This window comes from Sebastes umbrosus, chromosome 9, assembly GCF_015220745.1.
Source record: "Sebastes umbrosus isolate fSebUmb1 chromosome 9, fSebUmb1.pri, whole genome shotgun sequence".
NCBI lineage: Eukaryota > Metazoa > Chordata > Actinopteri > Perciformes > Sebastidae > Sebastes > Sebastes umbrosus.
The window spans coordinates 26,281,811-26,299,168 of NC_051277.1; the positions used below are offsets into that span (position 1 = coordinate 26,281,811).

Sequence of the window (17,358 nt, forward strand, 5' to 3'; positions counted from 1 at the left end):
CTGAAGAACCCAAAGGTGGAGAAGGCAGAGATTCTGGAGAGTGTGGTGAACTTCCTGCAGACAGAGAAGAAGGAGGAGGTGGAGAAGAGTCACCGGCCCATGAAGAGAGTCCTGTCCAGGCAGCAGAGCCCGACCTCCGGCCGCCAGAGAGACTACCACGACGGCATGAGGTCCTGTCTGCTGAGGGTCAGCCACTTCATAGCCAGCAAGAGCAGCCAGGAGTCAGAGGAGAGCGACCGAGATGTTGTTCAGGTTCCTCTGGCGCTCTCCAAGCCGCAGACACACCCTTCATCTCCAGGTCACATCCACAAGGCCCAGGTCGATCTGTCTCCACCACATCTGGCCCAACATCACCTCCATCACGGAGTCCCTCATCCATACCTCAGCCAGACCCAGGGGACAGGCCTCCACTGTGGCACCAGAGAGCTGCTCTCCTCCACGGCTGCAGCCTGCACGCACATCACTGGTCCAGTGTGGAGGCCTTGGCCTCAGTGACACACTCAGTGACACAGATGTTTTATTTTAGATACTGTAGATGCCCACAGACTGCAGTGTAAATATGTATTTTTTTGTACAGTCTGGATTCTATATGTACAGTGAAGATATTTTCCATGACAGCAATATATTCTCGTTTTGGCTTTAGGATTTGCTGTTTTGCACGCGCAACATGTTATTTTACCTCATTTTTTTTATCTAAGTTGTAAATATATGATATTTTTATGGGACAGTGTCCGCAGATTTTTTTGTTTTTTTTCCTTTGCTGTGACATGAATTCAATTTAGACGCGTGCGTAAAATGCGCGTAAAGACCTGATATTAGAGTCATGATTGTGCTTGTTGAATTCTCTGTTCCCATTTCCAATAAAAGCACAATTTCCTGATCATTCGAGTGGCCTATTCTCTGTGTGAATAGCTTGTACTTGAGCAGTACTTTACAGCTGCACTGTTTAAAAGAAGGGAAGGGGGACATCCACAGGACAGTTAGCAGGTACTCTATCCAGGCTGGACAGCAGTTATGACACATTCGTCTATTGAAATGTTGATGGTGGGAGAGCCTGGTGCTTCTATGATCTTTAAGTGCAGTTTTTTCAAATGTAGAAAAGCAAAGAGTGGCCATTCACACACTGTCCAGCAGCCAGACCGGTTCAGGTGTGGGAGCATCCAATTTACAAGATCCACTTTAGACGACCAAACCCTGCTTGAAATGTTGCATATCCAGTTCAAAGTTACACATTTCAATTTACTGCATCTAATATAGGCTGTATGGATCCATAAAATATGCAATTGAAACTGTTTTGACTATTTGGCACGCGCTGTTTATAGTCAATTATAAAGTATTCAACAGCAGCAGGCAAATACAAAACAAACAGTAGTGTGTGTTAACTTCAAGCCCTTTTGGCTGAGCAGCAACAAGTGTTCAGTTGTTTTTTTACCACCTACTCAAGTCTTCCAGGTGCAGACTTACACTGTTGGTGTTGGAAGAGTCACTACAATGGCAGCTGGCTCTGGTGATGGGGGAGGATGAACCAAGACGTGATCAACTTGGTGTTATCTAACAGGAGGAGTTACTGTATCTAAATTAAAATGGAAGAGATTAAGACATAATATTTTATGTTTCTGTGACATTATTTTAGGGAAGGAACGTCTTTCTTTAAATTATTGATATCATACAATAAATACAGTGCTATATCTACCCATGATAATAATGATGCTGATAATTACCACAGCCAACAAATACCACTGTGTAGACCAGGATAGTGGAGTTTAGTGTTCTTTTTGCTTTAACACGATGGACGGACTGCAAAAAGACTGTCATGTTATTGGTAAACATATCTATATAAATTAAATGTTACTTTAATGCCCTGTAACAGGGACAGGGAACATGCAGAAGGCTTTATTTGCACAATAGGTGCCGGCCAAAGTATCTCCTCAGGGCGTGAAAATGTAATGCCATTCAATTTTCGATGGGGGAGGATGAACCAATCCGTGATAAACTTGGGAAATGTCGATCATACTAAATAAACCATAACAAAGCGCACACATGGCAGCGTTAGTGGGAGTGATTATGTTGTAATTCAGTCTTATTACGCATATGCGTAAAAATGACGCGTAAAAGTAGTTTATGGATCCAGAGTTCCAGTGGTGAGTTTCTACAGGTTATTCTACACTGAGTTGGGGGTTGTTGTTTGTAGATTGGATCAAACAGTCTGGATTGTGGACAGTATATGTTAATGGTCACTCTCGTGTGCTTTTCTACATTTGAAAGACTGAAAGCACTGAAAGCAACCGCCTCCAGCTTATCAACATATGAATGCACACTTGAAGGTCTCATAATTGTTCACAATCGTGGGTTAAATTGCCTCCAGTATACCTCACACATCACAATGCAGATATACGCAGCTCATCTCGTCGCTATTATACTTTGATTTATGGTACCTGATGATTTTAATATTTTAATTAGAAATTATAATATTGAAATTAAAACAGTAATCTTACTTTTTAAGATTAGGTGCTGATTTTATTTCCAAACCCATTTTGAGTTTTTTTAATCTTACTCTTATTCGCAATGAAATTCCAAAGGTGTGGAAATCAGCTTATGTTCTCCCTCTTTTAAAGGGAGGTGACTAAACTCTTTTAAGTAACTAAGTTGCCTGTTCTGGCTAAGGTTCTGGAGAAGCTGGTTAGTGATCAATTTAAGGAGTATCTGTCTTCAAATGCTATTTTATCTAAGTTCCAATCCGGCTTCAGAAACTTTAATGTATGTTTAAATGCTGCTGTCTTGGCCAGGTCTCTTCGTAATCTCAATGAGTACTACCTGGTTAAATAAAGGTTAAATATATATACATATATATTTATTTTATTTTTTAAAATTTGGACATTACAGTTTATTGATAAGGCCTATAATTAGATCATGCGCTTGTGTAGGGAGCAAAGAGGCTGTGCTTGTGAAGGGAACGTGTAACATAAAAAATCGTTTGAATATTTTCCTAAGATGTGGGTGTATATTTTTCTGAAGTGGTAAAACTAAACACTTTATCCCATTTATCATCTTATGACCCGTTGGTTGGTCCCGCTTGTGGATCAACACATTCCTTCAAAGCCTGTTTGAAAACAGCCTTTTATCAATGGGCTGATCTCTGGACAGGATGCTCCTTTGTGCGCCTTTAAAGCTTAAAGCCCCTAAAGAAAAGCCCGCAGGACTAAGCAAATCAATTAAAGTTGGAATCACATTAGGCTTTCATCTGAGAGGCTTCTGTCTAACTGAAGAGTAATGCATTTATTGTCAGTGTAAAACAGATACGGATTAGTCCAATGCGGATATATCTACTTAAAAGGTCTCTGCTTTGTTTATTTTAGACAAAAAAAGCACACAAACTTTTATCAATCTACAGTCTCAGAAAGCCTCCACACTGCTCAGCATTTCAATCAGCAGTTGTTCTCCTACTGTTGTTTTTTGCCACATCAGCAGCAAAGTGAGAATAAATCACCTTTTGGCCTCATCAACAAACCATTTGATGACTGCAGTTCACATAACCAGCCCTCAGTTCACTATATATCATATTTTATATTGCAGGCTACTCCCATAAACCTTTGGGAGTTATTTCAATTTTGTATTGAGTTTATTAGTTTATGTGCGTTCTTAGGCAGTCATACTAATGTTACAACAATAACTCACCTATAATGAAATCAAATTAAATAAACTATAATTAGTGGAGCTTAATTCATTATTTAAACCTCTATAGTCCTATAGCAGTGGCCGCGTGTCGTCCAGCTCTCCAGCCGGAGTCTGGACGTTATAAAAGCTCCACACCTCAAGGTGTTAATCGGTTTGCTGCCTCCCACGCGCCAGAGGTGACGTGCTCGTGCACGAAAACAGCTCTCTGTGCCGCAGTGTTATTATTGCGCATGTGTGTATGTGTGTGGTGTCAGGTATTTGTAGCCCAAATTCAATATAAATCATTATGTAAGCTTGTTGTTGACAACAAAAAAAATACTTCTAATTCAGAATAGGCATATTGTGGTTTACATAATGTAGCCTAGTTATTTAGTTATTATATTCCAGTAGCTACGTTCAATATCAAAACGTGATATCTATTATTAAAAGGTGGAGCCCTGCCATGATTATACTAATACAGTGATTGGTGATCTGAATATTTTTATATATCCTGGATCATACTTGTCGTATCTTTGTCTTCCTGACCCAGGTCATCTCTCTAAGCACATACACACACCCATACAACACATACACTTCCACACACTTCCCCTCCCTGACCTCCGACCCTTCACCACATTTATTTTTATTTAAATGTATTGATTTATTTATTTTATTTAATTCTTTGGATTGTTTAAGCATGTGTCCTCCTTTTTTTCTCTGAATTCAATTCAAATTACAGTTTAAGATGAAGTCTTGTTTTTTTTTTTGTGTTTTCTCTCTCCCCCTTGTTATAAGTGAAATAATGTGTAAAAACAAAGAGACAGCTGTAAAATGAAAATACAGGGGTAAAGAATGTGATGATGATTGTATAAGTTGCTGAAACTGCAATAAAAACTAAGTTAAAGAAAAACAAAAAACGTGATATCTGGACTCTGAGTGTATTGGTTGGATATATAGGACAGATGAAATCGTCTCAAAACAAAAAAGAAAATTATATGAAATATTGGAACAAAAATCACCAAATCACAAAGTAAATTAGAATTCTATTTGACCCTAAACAGAGAGCACACAGTGGCAGAGTACCTGACCACCGTGACTGATATAACAAACTAAAGAAAACAATGTACAGACTACCCAGGGAGGCCAGGCTGTGTTCACTGTGTCATAAAGGAGACGTAGAGACAGAATCTCACTTCTTACTGTGCTGTGAGAAATATAAGGATGTGAGAGATGTTTTCTTTGAAAAAAGAAACAACATATTCTGATTTTATTAATCTCCCCGCTTCTCAGAAACTGGGGAGAAAAATCAATGTGCAACATTAGCTGCAAAATATGTTGACTGTTGCCAAACAGTAAGAGGTGCTACAAGCTCTGTAAATGTTCCTGACCGATTACATCTTTAACAAAAATATGTTTAAAGTGTATTTGTTATATTGTGATTAATTCTTGTGTGAAATGCAATTATTTAATAATATGTAATTTAGCTTTGGCAATAATGTAACCTGAACATTCATGCCGATAAAGCTTATTTGAATTTGCTGTAAAGATAGACCACTGTTAGATTGTAGGCTGGCAGCTGTTGTGTAATCTGCATAGGCTAATTAGGCAATAAATGACACCGAGACGTAACATGTCATTTTTTAACTAGTCTATCTTAAAAAATGTAGCTCACTGGTGTATTCAGCCTTCAAGAGAAACATAACTTCAGCTGGTCAATCAGCAAAGGTTTATTCATTAATATGAGGCTCCTTCCAACCATAGGCTATAATGTAAAGTCATACACAATACATTAGCTGTTTGCCCTGAGTTAGCATTTGCTTTTAAGACCGTTTTGGTTCCTAAGACCGTAGAAGACTTTGTATTCGATTATTCATGTTGCCTAAATCCTCCGCTGGTGGTAGACGGCAGGGGAAAGCACATTCATTAATGGGAACAATGCTGCACCGCTGTGCTTTGTTTCACTGCTGCAAACTGTGGGGCGGGTCAGAGACTGGAGAACATCTGCTCGGGTGGCCACCAGACTGCCCCGGTGATTAAAGCTCCACATGTTCAGCACAAACAATCACTAAACAGGTTAAAGAGAAACTCAGCTCGCCTCACACAAGTAAAACTAAAAGGAAAATGTTTGACCTTTCGTGAAAAACAGGTTTATTAGCAACAAGGGAAAAGTCAATGTAATAACAAATGAATGACACAAGCAGAATTGATTTATGTTGAAGGTTTACATGTTATCATGACTACCTCTATCTGTGTGTGTGTTTGTATGTGGTTGGATCACATGGTCAGGCTTTTCCTACAGCCAGGCCCTGGGCTCTCTGATACTCCTGCTGTAAACTGGACAAGACTTCTCGATGCGCTTCAGATTTCTTTTCCAAGTCTTTCAGGAGCGTCTCATACCTTTGACTGTAACAGGACAAAAGAAAAGTGAAACAAATATTAATATATATTTTTACAAAGCTAAAAAACAGAATGAAGCTTGGGATGCACCGATTGGGAAATTCTAGGCCGATACTGATGTATAAAATAACAATTTGGCCGATAACAATGTTTTTTGTTCTGTTTTTGTTGTTATTTATTCCCGCTTTTGTGCCAGGGAAACAAAAAAATCTTCATTATAAAAAAATAACTGAACTGTTGTAAGTACACTTTTTGAATGAGCGCAAATTCAATCTATGAATTAATTTATGAAACAACCTTTAATATAGCTTTCATTCACATGAAACAGATTATTTTATTTTGAAAAATAACTGCTTCCAAAGCCTGTTTAGCTGCTGTACTGTAACTGCCTATGCAACTACTAAAGATACCATAAGCATCTTTGCCTTGGTGCAGCTCAGCTCAGTCACTTCTCTTCTCATCCAAGATGTAAGAAGCAGAGCTGAACAGCTGCTCACTGTCCGTGCTGGTGTTTGGTATTTGCGTGCCATTTGTACCAGTGCTGGAAGGAGTGCTGGGTATGCCAGCTACTGTTGTCTGAGTCTGACCGCAAATAACCAGCACGACATTTAGCCGGTGCAAAATTGATGGGACACAACAGATAAACCATTGCCATCAGTGAATGTCATCTTATTTGCCAATAGGCCAATAGCAGTCAACAAGGCGAATATCAGCCGATACTGATGTCCGACAGATAAATCGGTGCATCCCTAAATGAAACACACTTTATCATATTTATTTACATTGAATGCGTTCACACCGGAAATATTGCTCACCTTTCTCTATAAAACATAATTTTTATTTCTATGTCTATCCCACAGAAACAAAGGACTAAGCAATGGGAATTACAAAAACACTTTTATAAAATATGATGAAGTTAAATGGCACAGAAAACTACAGCCTATATCATAAAGTTAATTCAACATCACTCTGAGGTTGCCCTGATTTTCCTCATTTTCTCCTGTTGTGGTGTAATACACAAAGAAGATGGACTCATGGTGCTCCTGTAATCACAGGGACAGAGGGAGGACTGCAACAAGGATGCTGTAAGGTTATTGTCCATCCACCAAACTCCTTACTGCCCTCTACATGTGAGTGAGCAGGCAACACAGCTAAGCTATGCACCAATATCCACACTGAGCTATTTCTAAGTAGTTAGGTGCCTACTTGTGTGATGAATGTCCAGCAAGTGCCAACATTTCCTATTAAAACTGCAGGTATGTGGAAAATGAGATGGTGTGATATAATTTAAAAAAAACATCATGGTGTTATCTAACAGGAGGAGTTACTGTATCTAAATTAAAATGGAAGAGATTAAGACATAATATTTTATGTTTCTGTGACATTATTTTAGGGAAGGAACGTCTTTCTTAAAATTATTGATATCATACAATAAATACAGTGCTATATCAACCCATGATAATAATTATGCTGATAATTACCACAGCCAACAAATACCACTGTGTATACCAGGATAGTGGAGTTTAGTGTCCTTTTTGCTTTAACACGATGGACGGACTGCAAAAAGGCTGTCATGTTATTGGTAAACATATGTATATAAATTAAATGTCCCTTTAATGCCCTGGAACAGGGACAGGGAACATACAGAGGCTTTATTTGCACAATAGGTGCCGGCCAAAGTATCTCCTCAGGGCATGAAAAAGTAATGCCATTCAATTTTCCAGTTGTTATGGGTCAGTTATGACCAAAAACTACAAAAACCTCCATTATTATCAAAGCATGTTGACTTTGTTAACACTCAGACTGAATGTATTCTGAGTAATGATCATAATTGGGGGCAGCACAACTAAGAGGGACACTACGAGGCTGGACAAGCTGATCAGGCGGGCCTGCTCTGTGGTCGGCATGGAGCTTGACTCTGGTGACGGTGGCAGAGGAAAGAACACTAAACAGACTGCTGGCCATAATGGACAACGCCAGCCATCCTCTGCACGCCGTCATCACCAAACAGAGGAGCTTGTTTAGCGGCAGGCTGCTGCTCCCCAAGTGCTCCACAGACAGACTCCAAAAATGACAAAGGAGGACGGTCTGCAGGACAGATAATAATGCACACAGTGCACTTTCATAGACTAAGCTACTGGAGTTACCCTGCACTGTACTCATTTTTAACAGTCTCTTCTGCACTATATTCAGTTTTTTAATAGTCGTGTATCACAGCTGTTACTCTGCACTATATTCAGTTTTAACAGTTTTCTTCATCTCCTTGTATTTTTATATCTGGTATATTCTTTTGTACTTTGCACAGCTAACTTTTTTACTAACATGTTTTGTACTATGGAACTGTGATGCTGGAAACTTGATTTCCCTCGGGATCAATAAAGTTACTATCTATCTATCTACTGTTCTGGTTAAACCTATGCAGCAACACCTATTCAGGATGTAGGACTACTGGCATGACTATATAGTATATCTAGTATAGAGTGGACCCCAGTTTTAGTGACTTACATCTCTCCGTTGATGTACTCCAGCCTTTTCGTCACTGTGGCTTTGGCCTCATCCAGGTCTTGCTTCACTAATACAGGGCCAATAAGCTTATACACTGTGTTTGTGCTGTCCAGCAGGTCAAGCTCCTGGAAAGACAGAAAGAGAGATATATCAGATATTTGATACTGCAAACTCCAATATACAAAATGACATAACAACGCTGACACCAGTCGACAAAATAAGTTTTTTTTTTTAATTTTTTTTTTTTTTTTTTTTTTTTAAATTGGAAGAACATTTCAAGGCATATAAATTACAGAGCAAATAAGTAGTCTTCTAATTTTCATCCATTTTTCCCTCCCACCCCTGACAATAAAGGAAGTAACCAATATTACATTAAATGTGATAAGACTTAAGGCAGTAATAACACCAGAATTAGAAACACACTAGACACATGAAATAATAAAACACATACAATATTTACATATATATATATATATATATATATATATATATATATATATATATATATATAAAAAGATAATAATAATAATAAAAATAATAATAAATAATAGAGGTTCAAAAACAAAAAAGATCATAATAATAATAAAAATAATAATAAATAATAGAGATTCAAAAACTAAAAAGATCATAATAATAATAATAAATAATAGAGATTAAAAACAAAAAAGATAATAATAATAATAAATAATAGAGATTAAAAGGAAAAAACAAAAAAGATAATAATAATAATAAAAATAATAATAAATAATAGAGATTCAAAGGAAAAAACAAAAAAGATAATAATAATAATAAAAATAATAATAAATAATAGAGATTCAAAAACTAAAAAGATCATAATAATAATAATAAATAATAGAGATTAAAAACAAAAAACAAAGAAGATAATAATAATAATAAATAATAGAGATTAAAAACAAAAAAGATCATAATAATAATAATAAATAATAGAGATTCAAAAACTAAAAAGATCTTAATAATAATAATAAATAATAGAGATTAAAAACAAAAAAGATAATAATAATAATAAATAATAGAAATTAAAAGGAAAAAACAAAAAAGATAATAATAATAAAAATAATAATAAATAATAGAGATTCAAAAACTAAAAAGATCATAATAATAATAATAAATAATAGAGATTAAAAACAAAAAACAAAAAAGATAATAATAATAGTAAATAATAGAGATTAAAACAAAAAAGATAATAATAATAATAATAAATAATAGAAATTAAAAAACAAAAACAAAAAAGATAATAGTAAATAATACAGATTAAAAAACAAAAAAGATAATAATAATAATAATAATAATAATAATAATAATAATAATACAGATTAACAAAAATTTAAAACAACATAACAACGCCAAAACTCTTTTTAAAAGGTAAAATGAGCTGTTAGTTACCTCTTTGACAATGTTGTTCTCTGTTAGCTGAGTCTCCAGCTTCTGTCTGGATGTCATGCTCCTGCTAACATCTAACAACACACAGGTGTTAGTGAGAGGAGGTAATGTGATGGCATTATAGTTGCAACCATAATAAATAATATCCATAGAGTTAATGTAACGTAGAGCTAGCTGTCCTAATATGGTGAGTTAGCTCAACACAACATGGCACCACATGACCAACCATGCTATCTGCTATCTTACCTTTCTGCATCTGGGTGTATTTCTCTACTTCCGCTTTCAGTTTCTTTTGAACGGCCTCTGCCATCTTCGTGTTTGGTCGGTGAAGAACTATAGACTGCGTAAATATAACAAGAGATAAGTAGCTAAATGTGGTGTGAGAGGAGAGCTCTGTGTTAGCTAACAGGAAGAGGGCTGCGGCTAGAGCGGACGTTAGCTCATCCCTTCAAAGTAAGAGCCCTTGCTACTGTAGGGTTGTATTCATCATCTTCTTCTTATTTGGTGTTTATTGGCGTTTGGCAAACCAGCTTATAGATGCATTACCGCCACCATCTGGACTGGAGTGTGAAGCAGTAGATTGGCAGGAACAAATAAATAAATAAATAATAATAAAATAAATCAATTAAAAAAACAACAAAAAAAAACAAACAAACAATAACATAAAAATTAATAATTATTATTAATAATAAAAATAATAATGATACTAATAATAATTACATTCTCTCCATTATTCCTGTTGCCCTTAAGTAATTCATTAGGAGATTGTGTACTTTCTTAGATGTCTTTCCTAGCAGATTCCCCATTGTTATATTTCCATCATCTACTCCTGATAGCAATTCCCTTCTTTCTTTGTCATATTTGTTGCACTCTATAAGAACATGCTTGACAGTTTTTGGTTTATTACAGTACGTGCATAGTCCAGTTGGGTGCTTGCCTATTCTATGGAGTGTTTGTGTGTTTAATCCTGTATATCCTACTCTCAGACGGGTAATGACCATCTCTTCCCTGGGGCTCCCGCTCCGTATTCCACCAGCTATTCAGGGAATGAAATTAGCTGAAACTTTCAGGTCACCTGCCACCATGGCAGACAGTTTTTCCTTATATTAAGAAATATTATTTTTACAAAGCAATTCTAAAGCCTAAATTAAATATATGGTAACACTTCATTTTACAGGTCCACAAATTTCATGGTAATTAAGTGATAATAAGCAAGTTACCTATTTGAAATTTCTTTGGAATTACTGCCAAATTACCCCCAATATTTACCTATACATTTATTGAAAATTACTTTATTATAAACATTACTTAATAATTATATTCCGCTATTTCCCCAATAGCTGGTAATTTATTTAATACATTTCCAGGAAAAGAATACAAAGTTAATTGATAGGCTTTATTTCCATGTCTGCTGATTAATAGATCGTAATTAGTAAATAACTTCTTTGAAATTTCTTTAAAAAACTCCTCATGACATCATGACATCAGCTACCAGGTTACAATAAGTCACACAATGGTGAGATTTGTGCTGATCAGAAGTGTCTTCTATTAGTTTTGGTTTTCCACCTCTGATGAAGAGCAGCCTCTTCTCAAGCCCCAGGGCCCTATTTTAACCATTATATGTTATTTTAGTATAAAATTATTAAATAATGTTTATAATAAAGTAATTTATGATCAATTTTGAGGTAAATATTGGGGTAATTTGGCAGTAATTCCAAAGAAATTTCAAATAGGTAGCTTACTATTTATCACCTAATTACCATGAAATTTGCGGACTTGTAAAATGAAGTGTTACCAAATATAGTCATGGATTAAGGTTACATGATATATTCCATAATTCTACAGTCTGCACTGACTTAGTGTTAAAAAGGTTAATTTCAGACCCTGGTTGTATTCATGACAAATACATTAACACAAATAAACATCACAAATAAATAAACGAACATGAAACCATCCCACAGGGTGTATTATTATATGTAATTTAATTGAAATGTGATTTCATCTAGCTTTAGTTGAGTGATATATCTTTTGACCCTGTCATGGTTGTGCAGCTGTTTACGACATGTTTTTACGACATCGCTTTCCGGCACTGCACACAGCTCCTCGTCGCCCTGGATGAAGATGGCCTCGTCGTTCTGGAAAGGTGTTGTCGGTGTCGGACTCTTCGCCTTAGCTCACGCAGCTTTCTCTGCAGCACAGCGTGAGTCTCAGAGCAGGGAGGGAACACACTGGTGTCTGTATATGTGTTTATTTTCAGGAGGGCTCCGTTGTCACAAGGTTAGGGTGATGAAACAGCAGGCTGGGCCTTTCCGGCTAACGAGAAGCTAACGCAGCTTAGCAACGCTCATCACTCGCAGAGGAATGAAACACTGACATCTCCATCTGCAGCTAATGTTAACACATCACCATCATTATGATCAGTGTGACGAACATAATGCTGCACATTGAAGACGGTCTCTTGCTGATCAGTCCGTGTGAGCTGCTCAGCATCCTCTGCCACAGTGTTAATGGTGTTCATTACTGATAAATACCACTGTGTAGACCAGGATGGTCGAGTTTAGTGTCCTTTTCGCTTTAACACGATGGACGGACTGCAAAAAGGCTGTCATGTTATTGGTAAACATATCTATATAAATGAAATGTCCCTTTAATGTCCTGTAACAGGGACAGGGAACATGCAGAGGCTTTATCTGACCAATAGGTGCCTGCCAAAGTATCTCCTCAGGGCATGAATGAGTAATGCCATTCACTTGTCCAGTTGTTATGGGTCAGTTATGACCCACAGTACCTTCACCCAGTTATTCAGATTAAATGTCACATTCAAGGATTGATAAATTGCAGCTCTGATTTCTGATTCAGTGACTATTATCAGATGTGATGAGCCCTAGTAACTATGTATTACAGAGAAAATGTTTACTCTTCTCCTCCATTATTACTAAAGCATGTGGACTTTGTTAACACTCAGACTGAATGTATTCTTAGTAATGATCATATTGACTCCCATCAACTGAACCCACAGAGGACTTATGGAATATGGACTTATACTACTGTTCTGGTTAAACCTATGCAGCAACACCTATTCAGGATGTAGGACTAGTGACATGACTATATAGTAGGGATGGAACGGTTCAGGTAAAAAATCTGAACCGTTCGGTTCACTAGTCACGGTTCGGGTCGTGTATGAATTGTTTGGTTCATTTGAAATAAGTTATGATGGTGGATAATGGTGTTAATTACTGTCTAATATATGTGTTTCTCCCATCAGATCGATCATACATGCGCCTCACAGAGAAGGAGAACGAGACACTACCCATTGATGTGAGTGACATGAACATTTCAAACTGGTACAGTTGGCATGTACCAGCATTAATGGAAGGCTCATATGAGTGTTTTCTAAAGTTATAAAAGTGGTCCTTGTTATTTTGAATGCACTTTGAACAATGAATCAATTTAAAATGCACTTTTATTCCAATGTATTCTAAAGTAGACGAAGAGCCAATGCACTTTTTCATCCGCAAAATTCAGGTTCAAACCTGATGCACAAATTACTGCAGAGAAATCTGACTTTTGTCCACAAGCTCAAAACTGTCCCTTCTTGTGCACTTTAACAGAGATAACATATAAAAGCTTAATGTGAAGTTTATTGGCTCACCTACAATGGAATCTGCAGAGATTTTAATGCCTTGTTCTAAAAGCAGTTATTCAGTGAAATGATTCCCTAACTACTAGTTACGTTCTGCAAAGGTTTTTGTTACACAACAAACCCCAAAGATGTGTCAGTGTTATTTTCATCATTCTCTATTATTTTTTTGCAGATTGTATTACAGACCTTGTTATCGTTTGTGATGACCTGTTATGGTATTGTTCACATTGCTGGAGAGTTCAAAGACATGGACGCCTCCTCAGAGCTCAAAAACAAGTAAGTTGAGTAGCGGCACCAATTCCTCCCTTGATAATGTGCTTGTTTGTGTCCTCTGCCACAGGGGAAGTAATGCTCACCACCTCGACCTGCATTTATAGTAACATTACTCTGAATCAATTCCCACAGACACACACTGAACCTCCCTGAGTTGCTGTTTTTTTTTTTTTTTTTTGTGGCCAATATGTTAAGACCAGATGCACTTAACATCATACAACATAAGAGTGTTTTTTTGTACTTCTTCAACCATAATCTAAATAGCACTTTAGATATAAGATTCAAGATTCAAGCCCTTTATTGTCATTGTGTAGTACAACGAAATTAGATTGTGACAATCCCATAGGTGCTAATGAAAAGATAATACAATAAAAAAAGAGATAGTGCAATATAAATATAAAAAATATAAAAGATAATACAGTATAAAATATAAAAATACAATATGTATATTGATGAGATGACAGTTTTGCCAGATTATTGCACAAAGTGTCCGTCAGATAATTATATAATTATTGCACAGCATCATATAATTATTGCACAGAGTGATCAGCATGTTATTGCACATATCCGTAACAGTGGATTTACAGTATTTACATTGCAAAAGGGACCAACGTGTTATTGCAAATTTACATTGCACGTGTTCAACTCAGACAGAGGAGACGTCAGAGTTCAGGATAATAATAATTCATAATAATAATAATACAATATGAGTTCACTGACGAGAAACATTCCAACAAAGGACAGGAAAACAATAAGCGCTATTTAAAGATTGTACATTTTTTTTCTTTTAAGAACAAATGGTTTAACTACCGAGTTTTAAAATTCATCACCTTTTCTATCTGCCAAAATCATTTTAGTTATCATATAATGTTAATTTAACAAAAATTTGGCTCCTTAAAGCTGTTTTATGTGCATTATGAGAGTAATAACTGCATCACTACATGTTGTGATGGTAGTTTAGGCACATCTGTTTGCACATCATGAGTCCAATTGTAGTAATAAAACTGGGGGGGGGGAATGTCTTTCTTTTTTCAATTAATTGTTTATTCTTTGAAATATCAGGAAATAGTGATAAATGTCCATCACAATTCAAATGGCGTGCTTTGTCCAACTAACGGTCCAAAGATGTTCAATATGCAATTATACATAACAAAGGAAAGTAGCAGATTCTCACGCTTGAGAAGCTGGAACCTAAAAAATGTTTGATATTTTTGCTTTATTGTCAATTGTTAACAACTAAGCATTTTTTCAGCACTAGATAATCTACAATATTGTGCTAGTGTTCTGTCTAAAGCAGTGCTTAATTATTTATATTCATGCCTAAACTTTTAATGATTGTATGCCATGGACTCCCTCGCTTTTTCATATCATAATTTTCCCACCAAGAACGCATGTGGACACAATTACAAGATGATTATGGCAGTGCATCTGCTGCAGTAGGTGTCCAACATGTGCACAACTCACCGTTTGTCTCTTTGAAAGCAGAACAAATATTTGTACAGTGCCAGTCTTTTCATAACTTTATGTTTTTTTTTCCAGAACATTTGATACACTGAGGAACCACCCATCCTTTTACCTTTTCAATCACCGGGGTCGGATGCTATTCCGCTCGCCGGAGGAGGAGCCCTCCTCTGTACGCAACCAGCAAGCTATTCCCAACCCCATGCGGCTACGCAAGCTGGAGCATTTGCACTGAGACTGGCCTTTCCTGCCTGTAACAACATCAACGTCAGATAAGATTTGTTTTTGTTAGACAGAGGAGGTAAAGTGAGAAGTCACCTTCCTCTACTTTAATTTGTATTTGTACATAAACTAATATGCTGTCCAAACATACATCTCTGTCCATAAAAGTGGTCACCACCATATTCCACACTTGACTGTGCCAACCCCTTCAATTTTTTCAAGCCGATTTGTTTGTATATACAGTATGTAATCGCTTTGGAGTCTTAAGATACAGAGACATCTGCCCTGTCTGTCCCTTCTGAACTGAATTGGGATATTGCTGTCCTTTGTATATCCTTTATATGAGGGGCATAAAAAACGCCTGTTTTTCGTTACTGTTTCATTTCAACCTCACATCAGTCTTCAGCAACTGTCAGGGCAAAAGTTTGTGAACTGAAATGAGTTTTGTCACATTGAACTGAGGAGCTTTGATTTCCTTGATGGCTTCCTGGAAGCATAAAGGCTCATCTGTACATCCTGTATGCATTAAAGAGGTTTGCTTCATGCCAGAGGAAATCAACTCAAGGTGAGATGTGAGAGCAGAAAACGTTAGACAGCCGTTCCACTGATACTGTGAACACTAAGGCGAACTAGAACGTGATGGTACATTCATTTGGGTGATGTTTGTTTTTTCCTTCATTTTACATTTTGTTAAGATTAAACAGATGTTTTTAATTTAATAAAAGGCTTACTGATTTTAAAAGGTGTCGGAGTCTATTTTTTTTGTTGCATTATATCATATTCAGAGGCTGGAATGTTGCTTTGGCCAGACAAAAGGGATCAGATCTCTCTGCTGCAAGCTGTTAAAGACTGAAAACAGGAAGGCATCAGTGCTACTGTCCTGCCATCCTGCTTAATCAGTGTGGAGAAATTGGTAACAAATGATAATGCTATCACAGAGGGAAGTGTTTTGTAGATGGAAAGTTCTTAAAGTAATTCTGTAACGACAATGCAGAGATGTGCCTGTGACCTTGTTGCTGGACCGCTGCATCACAAATTTCTACCTGATCAGTTGTTCATGTTGGCCTCTAGATGGCAGTGGAAGCTGAGCTTTTAGTCTGAGTTCTAAGTGTTACATTTATCTAGCACAAAGTGTCTCTTCACATTTGAGGTAAGGTTGGTTCCAAATAAAAATAATATTGGCTGTTTGTTTGATTTATTGATCAATCAGATGAAATACATGTTGGATCACAGCTGAAATTGTTGCCTTAAAGGGAATTTTCTAGTTTGTTTCTTTTTTTATGCTGAATATTTTGTAAAAAAACGTTCTCTTTTTGTTGCTTGATAAACAAGTTAGAAAAGCAGAAACATTTCTGCTACACAAAATGTTTATTATTTCAGACTTTAGTCTTTGTTTTGCTTTTTTCTCATGAATTTCTGAATAATTTGATCTACTCAGGCCTCTGAAATGATTCAGATACATGCAAAATGTACAACTCTTTTGGCATTGTAGGCTATTAGAAGTAACTTGAAAGTAAAATACAAACACAACTGGAGATACCATTGTAACTGGTTTATTTTTTGTTTTGTAAAAAAAAGAGTAGGTTCATAAAACTTTCCGTTTTATATATGTATTTAACAGTTTACAAAATTGGCTTTAAACATTTCATTCAAAATATTTCTTATACTCTGAAATAAACAAATTCACAAAAATAATCTATATTCCATATGAACATTAAAAAGTAGTGTACATCTGTCATAAAAACAAGGAAAACAAAGGAGCGCTAACTTGGGTTTATGTAAAAAGCGGCAGAGGGCAGATT

General features: G+C 36.3%; 3 protein-coding genes across 3 annotated transcripts in view; 2 read left to right on the forward strand and 1 right to left on the reverse strand.

The window, feature by feature from the left end:
* Positions 1 to 886, forward strand: part of her5 (hairy-related 5) — a 1,459-nt gene extending 573 nt beyond the window's left edge. The window contains exon 3 of the mRNA XM_037780844.1: positions 1 to 886. This exon is cut by the window's left edge and continues 3 nt beyond it. Within this exon, the coding sequence (XP_037636772.1) occupies positions 1 to 495 (495 nt within the window). The 3' untranslated portion in view covers positions 496 to 886.
* Positions 887 to 5,774: 4,888 nt separating this feature from the next.
* On the reverse strand, positions 5,775 to 10,417 carry pfdn6 (prefoldin subunit 6). The gene is made up of 4 exons (XM_037781095.1): positions 10,204 to 10,417; positions 9,961 to 10,031; positions 8,557 to 8,681; positions 5,775 to 6,057 (listed from the first exon to the last, which is right to left on the reverse strand). The coding sequence occupies exons 1-4, from the start codon at positions 10,265 to 10,267 to the stop codon at positions 5,937 to 5,939; spliced, it is 381 nt and encodes a 126-aa protein (XP_037637023.1). The 5' UTR covers positions 10,268 to 10,417; the 3' UTR covers positions 5,775 to 5,936.
* A 1,584-nt stretch (positions 10,418 to 12,001) lies between these two features.
* Positions 12,002 to 16,298, forward strand: mmgt1 (membrane magnesium transporter 1). Its single transcript, XM_037780388.1, has 4 exons — positions 12,002 to 12,157; positions 13,223 to 13,275; positions 13,773 to 13,876; positions 15,413 to 16,298. The coding sequence occupies exons 1-4, from the start codon at positions 12,073 to 12,075 to the stop codon at positions 15,567 to 15,569; spliced, it is 399 nt and encodes a 132-aa protein (XP_037636316.1). The 5' UTR covers positions 12,002 to 12,072; the 3' UTR covers positions 15,570 to 16,298.
* Positions 16,299 to 17,358: the final 1,060 nt, after the last annotated feature.

Bases quoted from the DNA above. Each gene is read 5' to 3' on its own strand.
- pfdn6 (XM_037781095.1), bottom strand. From the start codon at position 10,267: ATGGCAGAGGCCGTTCAAAAGAAACTGAAAGCGGAAGTAGAGAAATAC. The intron at 8,682-9,960 runs GTAACTAACAGC...CTGTCTTTCCAG, and splicing joins AGAACAACATTGTCAAAGAG to GAGCTTGACCTGCTGGACAG. The intron at 6,058-8,556 runs GTAAGTCACTAA...GTCCTGTTACAG, and splicing joins GAGTACATCAACGGAGAGAT to TCAAAGGTATGAGACGCTCC.
- mmgt1 (XM_037780388.1), top strand. From the start codon at position 12,073: ATGAAGATGGCCTCGTCGTTCTGGAAAGGTGTTGTCGGTGTCGGACTC. The intron at 12,158-13,222 runs GTGAGTCTCAGA...TTCTCCCATCAG, and splicing joins AGCTTTCTCTGCAGCACAGC to ATCGATCATACATGCGCCTC. The intron at 13,276-13,772 runs GTGAGTGACATG...ATTTTTTTGCAG, and splicing joins ACGAGACACTACCCATTGAT to ATTGTATTACAGACCTTGTT.